General features: G+C 40.6%; 1 protein-coding gene, 1 long non-coding RNA gene and 1 other non-coding gene across 3 annotated transcripts; all 3 read left to right on the top strand.

Annotated features, from left to right (window-relative positions):
- The first annotated feature begins 504 nt into the window (after positions 1 to 504).
- Trnav-cac (transfer RNA valine (anticodon CAC)) lies at positions 505 to 577 on the top strand. Its single transcript has one exon. It is a non-coding gene; the product is annotated as a tRNA-Val (tRNA).
- Positions 578 to 3527: 2950 nt separating this feature from the next.
- LOC120417597 (uncharacterized) lies at positions 3528 to 4371 on the top strand. Its single transcript, XR_005605483.1, has 2 exons — positions 3528 to 3975; positions 4036 to 4371. It is a non-coding gene; the product is annotated as an uncharacterized LOC120417597 (long non-coding RNA).
- Positions 4372 to 5332: 961 nt separating this feature from the next.
- On the top strand, positions 5333 to 6503 carry LOC120417592 (solute carrier family 12 member 1-like). Its single transcript, XM_039579704.2, has 2 exons — positions 5333 to 5667; positions 5727 to 6503. Exon 2 carries the CDS (start codon positions 5755 to 5757, stop codon positions 6085 to 6087), a length of 333 nt encoding a protein of 110 aa, XP_039435638.1. The 5' UTR covers positions 5333 to 5667; positions 5727 to 5754; the 3' UTR covers positions 6088 to 6503.
- Positions 6504 to 19462: the final 12959 nt, after the last annotated feature.

Genomic DNA, 19462 nt, shown 5'->3' on the forward strand with positions numbered 1-19462 from the left:
TATATTGTTTTGAAGAAAACCTTACATTCCTATGCTACAGGTAAGTTTGAATGCAATTTAATTACCAGACAAGAACTGTGGGAGTTTTCTTTTTTCCAAAATATAGATTTTGTCACAGTCACACATGCGACAAGAATAATTTTTCCCAGCGATATGTCATAAGTCGCCAATTGTCACAGTGACATGTCGCAAGTTGCATATTGTCACAGTGACATGTCACAAGTGCAAATCACGCTCTTAAAAGTATCAATTAAGCAGTATTTGTGACATTATTCTTGTTGCAAGTTTGTGTCTTAGCTATAACCAAGGCAAAACATTTGTTTGGATTCATTATCTTATTAGACGCAAATTTATGACTCGACTGCCACTGGATTGTGACCACTTTTGATGTAAAAAGCAAAATAGTTTAAGTAACATTGACTAAAATCAAGTTAAAAGGGTAAAATTAAGTGTTATGTCACCATACTAAAACCAAAATACGTTTTGGATGCCACATTTGTATCGGTTTCCGTAGTGTAGTGGTTATCACGTCTGCTTCACACGCAGAAGGTCCCCGGTTCGAACCCGGGCGGAAACAAATTTTTGCTATATTTTTAAATGATATCAAGTTCGGTTTGAAATTTACTTGCAATGATTAGGCCCATCCCATTTTTACTTCAATTTTTTTGCCACCACCCCCCCCCCCCCTCTTTTATAAAATTTCCCGAAAAAATCAGAAGGCAAAAAATACTACTTTAAATTGAAACTTACATGTAATTAACATTTGGATTGTTAACTATTAAGAGTAGAACACATTGCATAATGTTTACTAAGGCTTAACGCTTTATCTATCTATTACAAATTATTACTTTTGGGACTACAGTTCGGAAAAAGACGACAATTTAATGACATTTTTGTCATTAATTCATTGATATTTTGCAATTAGGGACAGTTACATAACTGTGATAATAAATTGCGAATTTTGTGATGTTTTTCGGTTATTATTTTTTTTCTTTGAAAATATGGTTTGAAATTAGTTTTTTTTTATTATTATTTTTTTGCAGGTTGAGGTTCTATGATTATTTCAAATTTGACAGCTGCCCATACAAAAATAGAAAGTAAATATATGAAAATCTGAATCTTTTTAAGTGATTTTCTGATCGATTTGGTGTCTTTGGCAAAGTTGTAGATAATGATTAAAAATTCTCGTATTTATTAAATCCTCTTTTAGATATTTTTTTTATTTGTTTTGGGCACCGAAAAAGGCAACTTTTGAGCCATACTAAAGTACAAACAAACGTTCTGCGCCAAATTATCAATTCAATTAAAAAAAATCTCACTTCATTTTTAAAGTATAATCAAATTTGCAATCCAAAATTTCATTAATTTTTTTTGTAAAGCTTTCAAAATAAAGCAACCAAAACTTTGATTTGAGCGAAAAATTTGTTGTTTTTCGACTTTTGAAAATAACAGGGTGGCCACTCAAGTCGGGAAATCGGGAAGGTCGGAAAAAAGTCGGGAATTCGCAAAAATCTACGAAAAATCGGGAAAAAGTCGGGAATTTGTGATTTTTTAGAATGTCGGGAAAAGTCGGGAAAAATATTTTCTAACTCTTGAGTAATTTTTAAATATTTTGTACACCTTTGAAATTAATTTCACTCAATTCGTTTTCAGCATCTAACTTTAAATTTCGGGTTCCTTTCACTATTTCAATCTACATGAAAATAAAAAGGCTATTTAAGACCTAAGACATTAAAAATTATAATAAATATTGAATGATTATGGTGGCATGCATTTGACCCAAATTTTTATTATATTTTTATAATTTTATGAATCAACAGATTGTTATTTATTTTTGACTATGTTTATCAAACAAAAGGTAACATCTAACTTTAAACAACAACCAAAGCCAATATGAAAAAGTGTTTGATTTCGACGTATAGTTATGTTTCTGTTCCATTTTTGCCACATTGCTTGAATAAAAAAAAACAAATCCAGAGCAACATTTGAAAGGGGCGGTACGACATTGCTCTTACGGCCTTTCATTACACGCGTTTAAATGGGAGGAAAGGCCGTAAGAGCAATGTCGTACCGCCCCTTTCAAATGTTGCTCCAGAAATCCAATATTTTTTAATTCAAATTCATTCAGTCATTTCAAATATTGTTTCCAAATGTTTGATTCCCTTAAACTTTTGTGTGATTATGGGTACCACAACTATAGATAAAGCTTGATTTTCAGTTTTCGGATAACTTTAATATCGGAAAAAAATCCAAAGGTTTTTCGTTCTGAATAAAAAAAAATACGCTTTGAAAATATTTAAAAATCTTGAAATTGCAAATAAGGTTGGTTAAAATTTTAATCAAAGTTTTTTTTATTTCTTAGGTTTTTAAGGGTGCACAGCAACCAAGGAAGTTGTTGTCTTCTTATACCAAAATTGCCAAACTTACGGACCCAATCCTGTAACAATCCGATTGTAAAAATAGGCCAATTTTGTTGTAAATCGCTTAGTAGACAGTACTTTACGGGATGAATAAAAAATTATATCGATAGTTCCCGTAGTTTCGAAAATACTAAAATATCTGTAACAAAAATCTTGGTGCAAAAGCTCTGGTTGATGTGCACCGTTAAATATTTTTTTTTAAGTTTCACGTGTTTTTCCGTTTTGTGCTCTCAAAATTCAAGATTTGAAAAAAAGTTTAAAAAAGCCTTCGATTGATAAGAACTTCATTAATAATTCTTATAAAAAGTATGCTAATAAATAGACTTTTCGTTTTGAATTGAATTTAAATTTATATTGGATTGATTAAATTCATAAGCATTTGTTTGAGTTATTACAAATAAGTTTAAAGATCTTTTGTTGAATAAAATAAGTGGTAAATATGAAGTGTTACTAAACTGGATTATTCATTTAAAAAGAGTTTAAACATTTAAACACTGACACTTCGATAAATCGACATTGATTAAATAAAATAAATAATAAAATTTACAAAGTTTTAAAGGATACTTGATAAAAATATCTTCTACACACAAAAAAATATTATGGTAATGACAAAAGTAACTTACTTTTGAATTAAAAAGTGGTTAAAATTTGCTACATTAAAAGTTTTTTTCTTGTTTTGAAAATGAAAACTTTTACTGCTACAGTTTTTGAAAATCTCATTGCTAACTGATTTAAAAGTTTAACTTTCAATTCGACTGTATAATTTCTTTCATTTTATCGTTCTCGTGAAACCGTGTAAGTCCAAAATGTAAACAAATGTTTAGGTGAATCCTGGTGGTTAGTGAGTGGTGGTCCACGACGTCAATCAAAACATAACGCGTCCGCAGCCAGGACTTAAACGCGGATACCTTCGAAGGAGTATGGTGCGGAACAAGTATGGGGGATTAGGGGAAAGTTGGTTTTCAAAAGGATAAGGCCAGCTTCCTGCCGGATCTGAAGCTGTTTCACGACCGAAATGGGTAAGAAGAAAGCTTGGGTGTTTGATGGCGTTTGTGTTTGATTTTGTTTGTTTTTGTAGGACGCCGTTCATGCGGATGTGAATGTATTCAGTGGTGGTGGCCCGGGGTGGGTAGACGAGATTGAAGTTGGAGCAGATTTACATCCGCTTTTTGAACAAGTACGATAAAGTAAATTTTAACCGTGAGGAGAAGGATCCGACGGAAGAGGGAAACGACGAGAAGCGATCGGAGGTGGTCAGCGCGGATGTTGCACTCGGTACCGGCGGTTTACGACCATCAGTAGCATTATGTGCCGGAAGTGATGACGGGACAGTGTGGGATGTCCTTAGGGTACGCAGTCCATTTCTTGTTACGGGACATGTTTGATGAGTATTACCTAAACATCCGGAAGAACAGTTTGCACCAGTTCTGGAAGGACCGTCTGAACGAAACCCGCAGGTCCTGAAGCTGTCGTACTCGGATTACTTCCAGAGGTTGGAGCGATATCCGACGAACCTAATCAAGAACATCTACCTTGCATACCGAAGAAGTCACCGGTGAGTATTGAGAATGTGTTCAGTGTCTAGCCAATTTAATTTACTTTCAAACTCTTTCAGCAACTCCAAACGCTCAACTCGCGACGGCGCGGCTTCGGCCGGATTAACTGGCAACATCTGTGTCATTCTCCAAGGAGGACGAAGTGATCGGGAACTATCGGTTCAGGCGCTTCACTTCCCAGTCGGAAAACGTCGACTTCCCTTCCCGAATCAACACCCAATGGCCAACTCCTCCAAGCCTGTCCAGATGATGGCCGGCAACGAGACCACCCTGTTCTCTACATCACTGTCGCGCTCCAAAATGAAGGCCGCGATGTTAAGCAGCATAAGCAGCAGTTTTAATATTAAAATTAAAATAAAAATAGAAATATAATGCATCACATTTTTTGAAAATCATCACTGTAATGTTAAATGTTATTTATTGTTGCCATAAAAAGTTTCTTTTTATAGTGAAAGTAAAAAACTTTTACCGATACAATGATTTTGTTCCAAAAATGCATGGTAGTATCAAAAACCTTCCAACTTTTAAATTAAAAAGTTTGAACTTTGTGTGTGTGTGTGTGTGTGTGTGTGTGCAACCAACCAAACGGGACCACGCGGCCACTTCTTACAAATTGAGTTGTTTCCATGTATTTTTTAGACATTCTATACATGCAAATAACTCGCATAGGCATTTGGAAGGTGTTAGCTCTGCCGAGCTTCGGTGACCCATTTCTACGCTGGCTAGCCGAGCGCGAGGTACTTCAGCTTTATCGACAAGCCCCGCCCTGAAGAACGTTTGCACCAATCGGGTTCAAACGTTATTTAGAACTTCCGAACCCTCGTCAAATGGACAAGGACCCAGCGCGTATATAGTTGGTAGCAACAGTATTCCTAATTTTAGTTATAGCTCACCAAGTCGCGATGGCCTAGTGGTTAGCATTTTTGCTTACCAATCCAAAGGACGGGGGATCGAACCCCGACTCGAGCGACTATGATTTTTCGTTCATCTTCAGAGTTTCAAGATTTATATTTCCTATACTTTCTCGTTGGGAGCAGATGGGAATCGAACCCAGAACCATTCACTTTCAAAGCGAACACCGTAACCAGTCAGCCACGGCCGCTCCCTTAAAATTTAATTAATTAATTAAAAAGTTTGAACTTTCTACGAATATTCACCAACGCGAACTTTTAATCCAACGAACGATCTTTTTAAATTTACAGTATTTTTTCTTTGTGTGTAAACAAATTCTTAGATATTTTTAAATTTTTTGAAAGAATAATAACTGTAATCAAACATAAAAATGTGTAAAGATGTGTAAAGCATTGATAGTAATTATTATCTTCAAAATAAAATTAAAAAAAATTTCATGCACTCAAAATAATCCACACGTTGATGCTACCTGAAAAATCACGTAACCCCGATTTTCCCCTCGCTAGGCTCGTTTTACGTGACACACGTAAAAATAATGTGAAAGTGTACTGGCAAAAAAATGTTTTCACGTTGATGTTACGTGAAAAGCCTTATGGTATTTTTCCACTAGGGTTTTCCATGTAGTTTTTATGTGTTTTGAAATGTAACTTCAACGGAACTCGAGTGCGCCATTCGGCGAAATTTCTACGTGATTATTTTAGTATGAAAATTGATGGCGTTCGGTTAAGAACTGCTGCCGGACTTTTGGTAGCAAAATTTTATCGAAAATGTAACAGATGGTATGTTAAATTTAGTTTAAACAGTTTTTTAAAATAATTAATGTTTTTTTTTGTTTCAGATGTCTAGAAGAAGCATCTTTTTTCTCGATGGCCATTGGCATTCTGGCCGGTGATATCACCAGCGGGGACCTAAAGGACCCCTCGAAGGCGATCCCAGGCGCAATCTCGGTCATCATCCTGACGTCGATTTCGTCCGTCGGAACGGCAATTGTGGCCGATGTTACTGTGGTGATTGACGCCACCGGAAATGTTTCGGACTTGGCCAACGGGTCGTGGATCTATGCCGATTGTGCCCCGGAGAAGTACGAGTACGGATTACACAACTCGTTCCAGGTCATGGAGTTGGTATCTGGTCCAATCATCTACGCCGAGTACGCCGAAAAGGGTTTCTCCGCTGTCAGCAGAATCGGCAAACTTTGACCACATATCATATATGATATATACACAGCATACAGTGCAGTCATCAGTTTATTTCCGGCAAGAGGCAAAATTACAAAGTTGTGTACAGTGAAATCGTTTCAAAAAAGTTGAAAAAGTATAAATAAAAAAAGTATCTGCTAATTAAAATTAATTCTTCTTATTTCCATTCGAAAAAAAAGAAACTAAATTCAGAAACTACTACTATAAAGTTCATATAACGCTTACTAAAACATACATGTAGAAATCATCGATTGATTCATTTAGCTTTTACGTGTGAAACACGTAGAATCAACGTGAAGGGATCTTGCCAAACAAATTCCGTTTCTACTAGGGTCACCTCGTAGAAGTTACGTGAAAACCCTAGTGGAAAAATACCACATAGCTTTTCACGTAACTTCAACGTGAATAATTTTTTGAGTGTGTTTTTACCCGGAATCAAAATGATGGTTCCAGTTCGATTTGCGATGCCTTTTCGTCGGGTCGCAAAAATTTTCGCGTCCGTCGCAGTGTGTTTTCGTTTTTTTTTTTTTCGCGTGCGTGTGTGTGTGAAGGTGCGGCTGGCTCTGGCTGTCCCGATGACAGCTAGCCAGTTCCCCCTTTTCGTTGGGTCGCAAAATTTTTCGCGTCCGTTGTCGGTGTGCAACAACAACAAAACCCTATCATACCATTTCAGCTCGATAAACATTGTAACTCGTCGTTCGCAACGTTAACCAGTACCTCACTAAACATCAATCATTTAAAACTCGTAAAATCATCTCAAGTTAAAAATTGCACTGTTCAATCCTTCATTCATTAATTTCAAATGATTTTGGTTCTATCTTTCCACAGCCGGCTGTCTAAGACTAAACCATTTCATTTAAAATTTAACAACAGATAAACGGGAAATGTCTCATCCGCAGCATCCGATTGCTTGCCTTGAGAATAATACATAATATCGTTCAACAAACACTATGATTTTGGGTCGCATCATCATCTTCTATGATGAATCCTGACCAAACACCCTATCCTACTAACAAGTTTTCAGGTTCCTGGCGCTCGTGGGGTGTAAGCACAGAGTAAATCAGCTGCCCTAGTAGCAACCTGCGCTAACTAACATTCCCGTCCCTTAAAATCGAGGTCTACAAACTGACATGGCGGGCGCCGTTGGTGGCCAATGACTGTTACCTATTCGCAACTGATCTAGTTTTAGCAATCATGGTGTTTTATCTTTTCAGCGCATTCATACATGCTGTTGATAAGGGAAACACCACTAGATCGTCGAAGCCTATGATCAGTAGTGCTGAAAGGATATTACGGTTCTGTTCAGCAACGGAGGGGCAACCATGGGTGATCTCTCATGCTCATGCTCATGCTCATGGAATCAAAATGATGGTTCCATTTTTAAAGTGAAGTTTTTAGGAATTTATTATTGAAAATTAAGTTTTTTTTACTTAAACTGTCAATGATTTTTTTAGAAACTCTGTCCGATGGTTTATATTGACTTTTTATAACGGAATCGACGTAACACCTTATAATGTGGCCCTCTTAAACCTTACGGTTTCGTCAACGGATCCACAGGCGTGTATCGTTCTTTTTGCGACAAGACTCCGCGCCTCCCGGGTCTCCTAAGTGTGAAGGTATGGGCACGGGGAGAAGGCACCGAATACCTATTATATCTACACTTAGAATTTTTTGCGTCCGCCTCGGGATTCGAACCGGCGACCTCTGGATTGTGAGTCCAGTGCGCGGTCCGATAGATCCACACAGGCAGACTTTTTATAAAGAGTTTTTGCTTCGAAATCATTCTTCAGATAAGAAAAAAAAATTTGAGGTTCTGGAAAAGTCGGAAATTTGGAAATGAGGTTTGAGTGGTCACCCTGAGTATAAAATATTAAGATAGCAACCCACAGAATTTTCTAAAAGTTGATCAAATGATGACTACTGAGTAATAAATCAACTTGATATAACCGTTGCGCGTTAAATGACAAATTCACCGTTTTAATATTTGTCTCAAATAATGCCTTTACTTGATCCTTACATTTATAATGCCTCTCAAACAACTCTGAATTTTTATAAATTTGTCTAGTTTTTATAGATGAATTCCTTGAACATCGTAAAAATAGCCTTTATTTATTTATTTTTTAAAGGTTATGAGAACAACAGCTTTTAGCTTTTGCCAACAATCCATATCATAATTGTTCTAAAACGAAATATTTCAACTCGTATTCATACAAAACATTTACAGTCTATTTATTGACTATTTCCAACAACTGGTCAAACAAAATGCATATGCATAACTTTTGGGCAAAAATTTAATAACACGTTCATGCAACAAGTTCGAGCATCCAGGACACAAAACCTTGAAAAAAAAACACTTTTTTTTAGTTCCAACAAGCTCAAAAAATAGTTTTATATTTGTAGATATAAAGTTTTTTCAAAAAGTAGAAATAATACCTCAAAATAATGAAAATCTTGATATGGTTACTTTAATTAATGACTAAATAGTATTTAATTGAACTAAATTTATTACATTTTATTAAAATTTTTGGCACCATATCAATATTTTTTTTTGATTATAAGCTGAAATCATAGACTAATTAAAGACTAAACACTCCGAACAATTTTTTTCAAAAAGTATGACTCATAAGCTGTGAACCGCGGGTACCACGTTGAACCACGCATCGGCTCGCCCCTCGTATGACAGAACGACCTGGCAGCGCTGGTTTTTTCGATTTTGTTTTGTGCTGATTTACGCGCGCATCTTGTTTGTTTTTTTTTTTTGCTTATCAATCAAGGCAGCCGGCTGCAAATTAGTCAATCAGCTGTGCAGTGATTTTTTTTTGGCAAAACGAGCGAAATTTACTGGTGTTTTGGTGTTTTTAAGGTAATGTTTAGATTTTCAAATAAATGCTTATTTTGTTTGGTTTATCATTTGTGTTCCCTTTTCCAGATGATTGCTGTTTTCTCATCACTCCTCGCAAGCCAAATCTGTTCACTACGAACGCCTCGATCGTCTGCGACTTCGCCGCCGGATGATTGAATCATCTCGAACCTAGTCAACTTGATGGTAACGATTGCCTTCCGGAGTTTTGGACCCGAAGTGCGTGTTTGGCATTTCCACGCTGCACATTGTCCGTGCCAACAAGTTCATCGGTGAGGGTGCCGACCTCACCTTATCAACATTCTGGTCATCGGAGGCCACTTCGGCCATGGTCCATCCCAATGAACCCCAGAGCTTTCCCAGGACAAGATTGCCACCCAGACGGCACGCATTCAGGAGGTCCTCAATGCTAAGGCCGGTGCCGGTTCGGCCACGCTCACGACGGCCTACGCCGAAGCACGTTTTGCCATCGCCCTGCAGGAAAACGAAACTATTGGCACTACGCCCCCCGGGGCATGGCCTTCCTCTAACGTGGGATTTCTGCTCCAGCGCCTCTGACGAGACAGGAGAAACCGGGACCGACGTTTTACTTCACCATCCGATAGAAGCTCAGTGGATAAGGCGGGAATCGAACCCGCGTCTCATAGCATCATCGGGATCGGCAGCCGAAGCCGCTACCCCTGCGCCACGAGACCCACACGCCCTGCAGGGTGAACGGTGAAAAGAAAAGTGATTGAGTGCGCGTTCGTCCGTTCGAACCTTGGTTACCCAAGGTGAACACCTACGAGCAGGAGCTGCCAAAGAAGGACATTCCGGAGCTGAAGTAAACATTCGGAAGGGCGAGGAGTTTGCCAAGAAGAAATTGTGAACAAAAACAATGTGAATTTCGATCATGTTGAAAGAGGTTGTAACCAACCATTGAAAATAAAGTTTCAAGTGCATGATAAAAAGTATCGGCGTTTTTGTTTTCTTTATGCTAAAGTAAAAGAAGGGGTTTTTCCCACGACCCATTAGGCGGGTTCTTGGACTTAGCAACTTCGGCGGGTTTCGGTTCCGCGACGAAGCTGGCTTCCTTTTTGGGGGCTTCCTCTAGAGTCTAGATGGAACAAACTGTGCTGACCTCCGCGTACAGCTCGCCTATATCGGTGACGGCGAAAGAGGTGCTCGGGGCGGTCGTGCACTTTGTCGGTGAAGCTGGTTCGGGGACAAATTTTTGTTTGACGACGTTATCGCTGGGGTTCGGAATGCCAAGTTGACAGTTCAGGGCAAAGATCTTGGCTGTTTTGAGGTTTTTGAAGTAGGTGCCGTTGTCGAGACCCAGATGGCGTCTGCAAGGGCATTCTATCCTTTCAGAGTGACAATTCCGGGTTGAATGAGGACGGTTTTGCCCTAGCGGTATCAACCGGAGGCGGTCCGCGCCGGCTTTGCTTGGCAAACCCGACGGTGCTCACGTGATCGTTCTCGGAGAGGAAGACGATTAACATCCCGCAATGATCTCGATCGAGTGCCGCTTCTTGTCTAGAATCGACCCACCCACGGGATCTCGCTCGGTTACCCCTCCAGACGATGGTTCACTCTAGTAATCACCGTTCTCATCCGGAAACTGGTTCCGTTTAAATCAAAACAAAAACCCAAACAATAACATTGCCCGAAATGTCATGTTAAAGCCAGAGCTGCCAGTTGTTGACATTTCGATCTGTCATTTTTGACAGTGAACCGGCCTTGCCGAGGGGTCATAAAAAGGTTGAGTCATGGTTCAGAGCCCACTGAGTAGTCTTTTATTAGTCTATGCTGAAATTCTCAAGTCCCGGGAAATACCAAAATACCAACATCTCGTAAAATCGTCACCCTCTAGCCAAGGGTCCTGATTTTCGGTTCAATGAACAGAAACCACTCACTCATCGCCTATCCAGTCGTCGCCTATTCTAACCCGCTAGCATTCATGAGCGAATGATACTCGCAAGCAGCCAGCGAGTGGCCCGAACTGTTCACTCAGCGAACAAATACATCGTGAAAATTGTTGCCTACTCCGTCGCTCGACGACACTCACACACTACCATGCTCAGCGAAGAGCCATTCTCACAAAATGCCAGCGCGGCAGTCTTTTTGTCTTCACGCCCTTAGTTTGCCATCAATTTGATTTTTTCTTGGTGGAAGTTTCTTTGAATGGTGTCTATAATGTTATGAAATCAAAATAAATGCACAATTTAATTGATAACATTGATTTTAGGCAACCCAAATGAATGAGTATAACGCAGCGCATCAGAGAAAAAATGTGTTCAGTTCAGAGTGATCGGTGACGTTCGGCCTGCCTGAGCCGTTCGGAGACTGAGCCGATCAGAGAGAGAAGGAGAGTAGAAGCGAGAGTGTTCGGGAGCGAATGGTGAGAAAGTGACAAACAGTAGTAATTCATCAGGGCAGTATCGCGTCGCCTGCTATTTGTGCTCGCGAATGGAGTGGTTGATTTTGAACAATCAGGACCCTTGCTTCTAGCCCCAACCATCTAAACGTAACTTTTTTTTTTTATTTGGATATCGGATAGGTACCTACCTAATTGAAAAATAAAGCCATGAAGTTTGAAGGCCTTTTCTGAACAGATTTAAAAGATGTGATATTTACCCCGCATTGCTATCATTGATGTCTCTGTTCAAGTATCAAAACGCCCCCCAGGTGTGTGATATTGTAATCAAATAACTTTGTGTTATGGTTTGGTTACTATACTTTTCTGATGGATTTATTAAAGGTACAGCACATAGATCTGAAGCTTCCTATCCATCATCTACCGTGTTTTTATATTGTTCTTGCTCTCTAGTATCTTTTGAGTGGTGAGTAGTATGCATATGAAAGTGGTTAACCTAGGATAACAATAGAGAGAATATAATGATAATGATAACAGACTCCCCTTTGCTAGCATTTGCTTCGTTGTTGTCAACAGCAGTTTTTGGTCGATTTTTCTTCAACATAAGTTGTTGGTGTGTTGTACACCCCACACATGAATATATTGCTGGGATAGCGAAAGCTTTTTCTTTTCATTTTTTGTTGCGCCATTCTGTACAGGATGTTGCTTCAAGCTTAGATTATTTTGCACTTTTGCTGGATGTACGTATTGGGAAACATGAATATTTTTGGATATAGTATTTTAATAAATCATCTCTTATCAAGCCATCGTTGTCTTCGCCTGCCCTTAAGGTCTAACAGTATCACACGCATTTTCTTGACTTTGCCATCTAAGGGTTCATATTCACACACGCTATATTGGGAATGTTTTAAAGTGCCTTCAAAGAGGAGGTATCCCCGCTTCTGTGGGAGAAGAAGGTCGATGCTGCTGCTGGCGTCGTTGGGAAAAGCCAGCAGCTGTGCTGCGCCACGTGCGAAATCTCGTGAGGTCACGTTGCCATCAGACTCGAGATCGGTCCTCGTGTTGCTTGGTGTGGAGGTTTGCTAACGATTACACTGCTCTCTACATAATATGTTTGCTTTTGGATATTACACTGGGTTGGTTATTACTGGTTGGCTAATAACTGATTATTGTGTGTTGGTTAGATGCTGTGTTGTCATAGAGATTTGTCCGGATATTCGAAAGCAAAAGTCGCTTGCCGTGATCTTTTGTTGGAAAGATTGCTGCTGTTTATTGTCCAGTGATGCCAACCGGACGGAAGCTAACGAGATTGGCTAGCATAGATGATGGCTTCAGGTCGCCTTCCTGTTCACTCTTCTTCAACAGCTTAAACCCGATAAAGGCAGCCAAAGCTACTTGTACTGTGTTCCATACCAGAGAGGCAGAATTATTGTCCTTGACGTACAGACTGTCCAAACGATCAGCTCGAATGGTATCCTCACGGTATCGTCGACCTTCTGTATTCTCTCGGCGTTCAGGTACTCGATCCGACGATCTGCGGTTGTCCACTCGTCGTTCCTCTTCACGATCCTCACGACGGTCCTCACGACGATCCTCCCTCATGCGATCAGTTCTTTCAGCGCGATCCTCACGACGTTCCTCGGTTCGGCGTTCTTCCCTCTCACGACGATCTTCACGGCGATCCTCTCGACGTTCTTCAGCACGATCAGCTCTGCTTTCACGGCGATCTTCCTGTCTACGATCAACTACGTTTCGTTCACGAAGTTCGTCTGAGTTGCTCCGTTCGCGATCCTCGCGACGGACTTCGGCACGATCAACTCTGCTTTCACGTCGATCTTCCACGTTTCGTTCACGAAGTTCGTCCGTATTTCTCCGTTCGCGATCTTCGCGGCGGTCTTCAGTACGATCAGCTCTGCTTTCAATGCGATCCTCCCGACGATCTACTCGTTCGCGGTCCTCGCGGCGGTCTTCAGTACGATCAGCTCTGCTTTCAAGGCGATCCTCCCGACGATCTACTCGTTCGCGGTCCTCGCGGCGGTCTTCAGCACGATCAGCTCTGCTTTCACGTCGATCTTCCACGTTTCGTTCACGAAGTTCGTCCGAGTTTCTCCGTTCGCGATCCTCGCGACGGTCTTCAGCACGATCAGCTCTGCTTTCACGGCGATCTTCCACGTTTCGTTCACGAAGTTCGTCCGAGTTTCTCCGTTCGCGATCCTCGCGGCGTTCTTCAGCACGCTCAACTCTGCTTTCACGGCGATCCTCCCGACGATCTACTTGTTGGTCTTCCTGTCTACGATCAACCACGTTGCGTCGTTCACGAAGCTCGTCGGATTGTCTACGTTCGCGGTCCTCGCGACGGTCTTCAGCACGATCGGCTCTACTTTCACGGCGATCCTCCCGACGATCTACTCGTTCATGATCCTCACGACGATCTACTCGTTCACGATCCTCACGATCTACTCTGCTTTCACGGCGATCTTCTTGTCTACGATCAACCACGTTTCGTTCACGAAGTTCTTCCGAGTTTCTCCGTTCGCGATCCTCGCGACGGTCTTCGGCACGATCCAGTCTGCTTTCACAGCGATCTTCCTGCCGTCGTTCAGCAGCCCGCTCACGAAGGTCGTTGCGTTCGCGACGGGTGTCGTCCACGCGTCTCGACTCGCGACGTTCCTCCTCCCGTCGTTCATCCCGAACTTCACGTCTGCCGTCCATTCTCCGTTCTTCGGTACGGTCCAGGTCAGCACGCCGGTCGGAGCCCATCCTATCCTTGCGATCCTCGTTTCGGTTGAACAACAGCAGACGTTGCTCCTGATCCTGGTCCAGCCTGTCTACGCGTCTATCCGAGTAACGTCCATCGACTCTCTCGTCCAGGGCTTCGCTGCACAGCCCGTCCGCGTCACAAGCTCTTCTATCCTGCAAGCCGCTGGCAATCGGAACCAGGCACAGCACCAGCATCGTAGTACCGATGTACACCAGGTTTGCGTTCATCTCGCCGCGTTTCATCGATCAGCTCTTCTTCACCAAATACAACTTGTTCCGAGACTTCTGAGTCCACCCGACTAAACCAGCACACTTGCACAAATCAACTGTGGCTCACCACCAAGAAGTGGACCCTTTTTATACAGTCATGTCAGGACATCCCGTTTGTACCATAGGATGCGATTAGATTGAAATTTCATTTGTCTTCAATTTCACACCTCAATTGAATTTCCATTATAGTGGCAATGGCGCGCCTGAGCTATGCGTGTGCTGCAGCAGTGCTGATAAAAAAAATGCTGTCCTGTCCTTAGAAAGCGGTTCGTTGGTGTTGTGGAATCGCAGATGAGGTTCCATTTGTGGCCGAGCAGATGGGACCGCGTTGAACGCATGGGGAAGTGTGTGTTCTTGTAGTGCTGCGGTTTGTCAGATAAAAAAGAATAATAGACTTGAATGAAAGTTTTTGTGAATGGAAAGCCTGGCTGACGTCATTCGAGGATCAATCGAGGACAATGTAGTGGAAGTGGAAATTGAATTTAACCGGTAATGTCGTCAAGGTTAGATTTATGTACAGTCTGTTGAATTTCAGATTCGATTTAAAACTTGCATTGAAGTAAATTGGTTTTGTATCTATAGTTTAGAAATGGTATTACATATAACATTATTTCAATGCACATTTTTCCACGTCAGTTCAGTTTTACCAGTTTACAATAAGTCTACTGCAATTATTGCTATTAACTTTGGCTGAATTAACACTATAAAATTGTCTTAAATAATAGCCTTCAATAATTCATTTCTCACATGACGGATGTTTAACCTAACGACTTTAAAAAATCTTGAACACCTTTTCTAGATAGTTAAAAAGCTTAATTTGTTAATACTTGGGAAAGCTATAATTAGGATTGTCCGTTCCGTTCTTGGGCGACCTTTACAAGAAACTTATAGTCATCGCCACCTTCAAAAGTGTCTTCAAGAAAATGTTGTCAGCTTTCCAATGATTCAAAGAGCAAAATGTTCCATCAAGAAATGTCTAGATTTTGTTTTAATTGTATTGTTTGATTTTTTTTATTATTTTTATTGGAAACTTTTTAATAACAGTTCTGGAAACTTGTCAAGTTATGTATTTTATGTGTCAATTCCTCATCAAAATGTGCAACATAAGACAATTCGATTAACGTTTTGAAAATGTAGTTTGAACTGAGTTTTTTTTTGTAAATCTGGGATTTCTTTAGAGATGAAAATCATAAAACCGTATTAATACACAATTTTAACAAGAATGCATAAATGGGTACAAGTTTTATATTCTAAATTGAACTACAATTGCAAGCCGCAGAAGATTTTTTTTCAAGAGTATAAAATTATTAATGGTTCAGCAAAAAAGTAGACTTATGAATCTCCTCTTATTTAAAAATGTTTTCCAAATACCTTGATTATTTTTTGGTTCAAATCGTTCGGACTGGAACTTTTTGTTAAAATATTGAAAATGAAACAATATTTTTTAAGTTAAGCATAAACAAACTTGTTACGGTGTTTTAAACATTATAAATTGAAAATACCCTTATAAATCTTACGTTGTTGTATCAGCTAAATCAGAGCAGACACGTAATATGTGTACACAAAACATAGGTAAAACTTAATGTGTTCTTGTAAATTTATATTTTAATGCGGTTTTTTGATTGTTAAGCGCTTTGCCACCTTCTACAAAGTTATTTCATGTCTTATTTTGCACATAAAACACATTATTTGGCAAGTTTCTTGAACTGTTAATAAAAAGTTTTCAATAAATAATTAAGGAAATTAAAAAAACTTTAAAAATAGATATGTCAGAAATTTCTCGATGAAACATTTCGCTCTTTGAAGTATTGGCAAGCTGGAACAAATTCTTGTAAGACCCTTTTGAAAATAGTGATAATATTTTTTTCCTAAAAAGTTTGTTCTAGAAAACACGCCGTGTAAATTATTTTGAGTGGAAATGTTCCAATGAAAGCGTACTAGGGGAAAGTGGGGCAAGTGTAACAAGCTAAGAAAATGCTCGTTATAACCCATTAAAAACGTTAAAAAATCTGTCGGATTTTTTAGAATCATCTTATTCCAGGTCTTGACTGAGACTTTGATAGAACAAGTTTTTAAAAAATTCAGTTTTTTAATGTAAAAAAATTATTTTAATTTTTTTGATTTTTCGTACGCTCTACTCAACTAGTGGGGCAAGACGAACAACCCGTTGGGGCAAGAGGAACAAGGCATTAAACAACATGTTAATTTGCTAAAAATTGTACTGTTATCACTTAGATACATCAGATTAGAATGTATTTGAAACGTTTCTTTCATTTTTAGATTAAATAATAATATTTTACTAAAAATTTTACCGTTTTTACGAAAAATAAATATTACTTAGATGATAAATAGTCAATTTTCATGATATTATTATATCGTATATGGACAATTTTTTGAACAATTGTTTATCAGTTTTTATGAACATTTATGTATTTTTTTCACAATAAAATATGTTGCTGGAGCAATTCGTATTTTTTCCATACTAAAAATCCATATGGTACACTTGCCCCACCTAAACAAGATTTTTCAAAAGCTCTCTACAAAAATAACCAAAACGTAAATCATACTTTATAAGAGGTGCAAGTCATTGGTAGGGACACTACTGATCTAGGAAAAATAGCATTTTGATAAAATGAGCCTTAAAATGAACCCTAAGCCTTATTTTGTACTTTCCAAATATTATAAGGAAACAAATGTTTTGAAAAAAACTCCATTCAAGCTTATGCCTCGTGGCGTTTACGTCGTTTTGGCGGTTATGTGGTAGTAGAATCAGCTAATTGCATTGCTAGCAACAATTCCTCATACTGGAAATAATCAAAATTGTAAAAATTACGGCCTTACGAGCGACTGTTCCTCTTGCCCCATATGGTCGTCTTGCCCCACGTCCCCTAATTCGAATGCTAATATTCGAAACTCTGTACATAAGGCATTCCAGGCCCAGTAAAAAAAATAAAATTGATCAAATCAAAGATTTTTTTTTTTTTTTTGTTCATAACTTATTTTTATTAGGTCCTTTTAGGTGCTGTGACCAGGTTAGGACCGAGGATCAAAAGTACAAAAAATAATAAAAGAAAAGTAAAAAAAAACCGGAACTGATCTAGATTTTCATTTTCTCGTGCCATGTGTCAGCAAGTGTGCGATCACGTCAATCTGTTCCTCGGGTGTCTTGCACTGCCTCAAGCGACCTCTGTATTCTCTGTAAATGGACCACAGCTCCGACTCGCTGTACAGCTTCGGTTCGCCTTGATCCGCCTTCGGGGTTGCACCGGCGCCGGCGCCAGTATTATCTGGACTTCTTCCTGCGGGACGAGGATGTTTTTCTTCCGTCCCGACGGACGGCACCGCTCCAGGTAGCGGAGGAAAATCCGCCGCGGTCAACGTGGCTCCTGCCGGAGTCTGTTTGTCCTTCTTCCATGCTGGCGGCTTCGGCTTGGACGCCTGCTGCCTCGACTGGATGAACTGCGCACGTTTGGGACAGCTGCGGTCCAGACCCTCGTGAGATCCAGAGCAGTTGACACACTTCTTGGCTTCCGTTTCTTCTGCTTTGCACTTTTCCGTGCTGTGGGCACCCCCACAGCTGCTGCACCTGGGCTTGAGATGGCAGTTACTGGTTCCGTGACCGAACTGCAAGCAGTTCTTGCACTGGGTCACGTGCGGTTCTTTGTTCCGGTAGGCCACCCACCGGACGACGACTGGTCCCACTTTCTTTACCTTGCTACTCAACTCCTTCAGACTGGTATGCCCCTTGGGGAAGAGCACGATGAAAGGCGTCTCATCGATGGCGGGAAGCTGCTGCTTCCGCCTGATGGCGTGTACTGCCAAGACGTCCAGCTGATGTTCCGTCTTGAGCAGCTCCTTGACGTAATCCGGTTCCGCGTTCGGGAGACCTCGCATTACTACCCGGTGCGGTCTCGCACTGCGCTTTCCGTGCGTATAGAACTGCACCTTGTTCTTCTTCAGGTGAGCTTGCACCGTGTCGAAGTCGTCGCTCGAGAAGCACGTAATTTTGGTGCCGTACCGCGTCAGTTTGTGTTCCGGCTGGACATTACATGTCGACATCACTTTCGCAAGGCGGGCGAAACTCGTTTCTTTCACCACCAGCGGCGGCTGCTTCTTCTCCCCGGCCGACTTGCCGGGTGCTGGTACCACGGGGGTGGTTTTTTCTGCTGCTGGGTTCGCATTGTTGTTGTTGTTGCTCTTCTCCGCTAGCGGGCTGAACTTGTTGTTGCTGAGCAGTTTCTCCACTTCCTGGCCATTGCCGTCGTTGATCTCCTCCCTAGCCTTCCTGCGCCGAACCTTGATCACGGGACGAAATTCGCCCCCGTCCTCTCCTCCTCCTTCTGAGTCTTCCACCTCCATGCCCGTCGCCGCCTGCGTTTTGGGTTGGAACCCGTCCGGTTTCTCCCACACACTTTTCTTCATGGCCGCGTTCCAGTAGAACGGCCTTCCATCCTCAGTCCTGTGCTCCGTCCACTCACACACCGCCGTCGCGGCCGCCGCCATGGCCGTCGGCGAAAGTTTAAAAAAAACACCGTCAAAAACGCGCTCAAAAGACACACGTCTGCTCTGAGCAAGCTGTCAAACTGGAATCACAAAAATTGATCAAATCAAAGATCTAGCTACAGCTGTTACGGTCCCTGCGGAACATATTAGCTATCATCGAGCGGTAGGCCTTTAAACACTTTTGCTAAAGAGGGAAAGCAGATCTGATGCAAACAAACCAACTTCTGTGGCATTCAGAGATGTGAATGTGTTGTTTCTGTTTCCGATCAATTCGGTGTCTCTTTAGAAAATTTTTAGATTATGATCAGAAAAAGACACAGCACTTGATTTCTTTAATTTTTTTTATGTTTTAAATTTCAATTAGGTTTTATTGGTGAATAATCAAGATACAATCAGTTCTTTTGCAATTCATAACAGAGTTTTGGAGTTCCTTTCAGCTGTGTGTTGCATCATAATCCATTTTGGAACAATTATTTCTATAACTATGGCACTAACAAGAGTAAGAAAAATTAAAAAAAAAACTTGCTAAAATTGCAAAGGAAAGGGGAAAGAAAGAGAAAAAGCTTATAACTAAATCAAAGTATTTTGTCCTTTGTAGATGTGCTTGATCATCAGCTCCCCAA

This window comes from Culex pipiens, chromosome 2 (assembly GCF_016801865.2).
Source record: "Culex pipiens pallens isolate TS chromosome 2, TS_CPP_V2, whole genome shotgun sequence".
Lineage (NCBI taxonomy): Eukaryota > Metazoa > Arthropoda > Insecta > Diptera > Culicidae > Culex > Culex pipiens.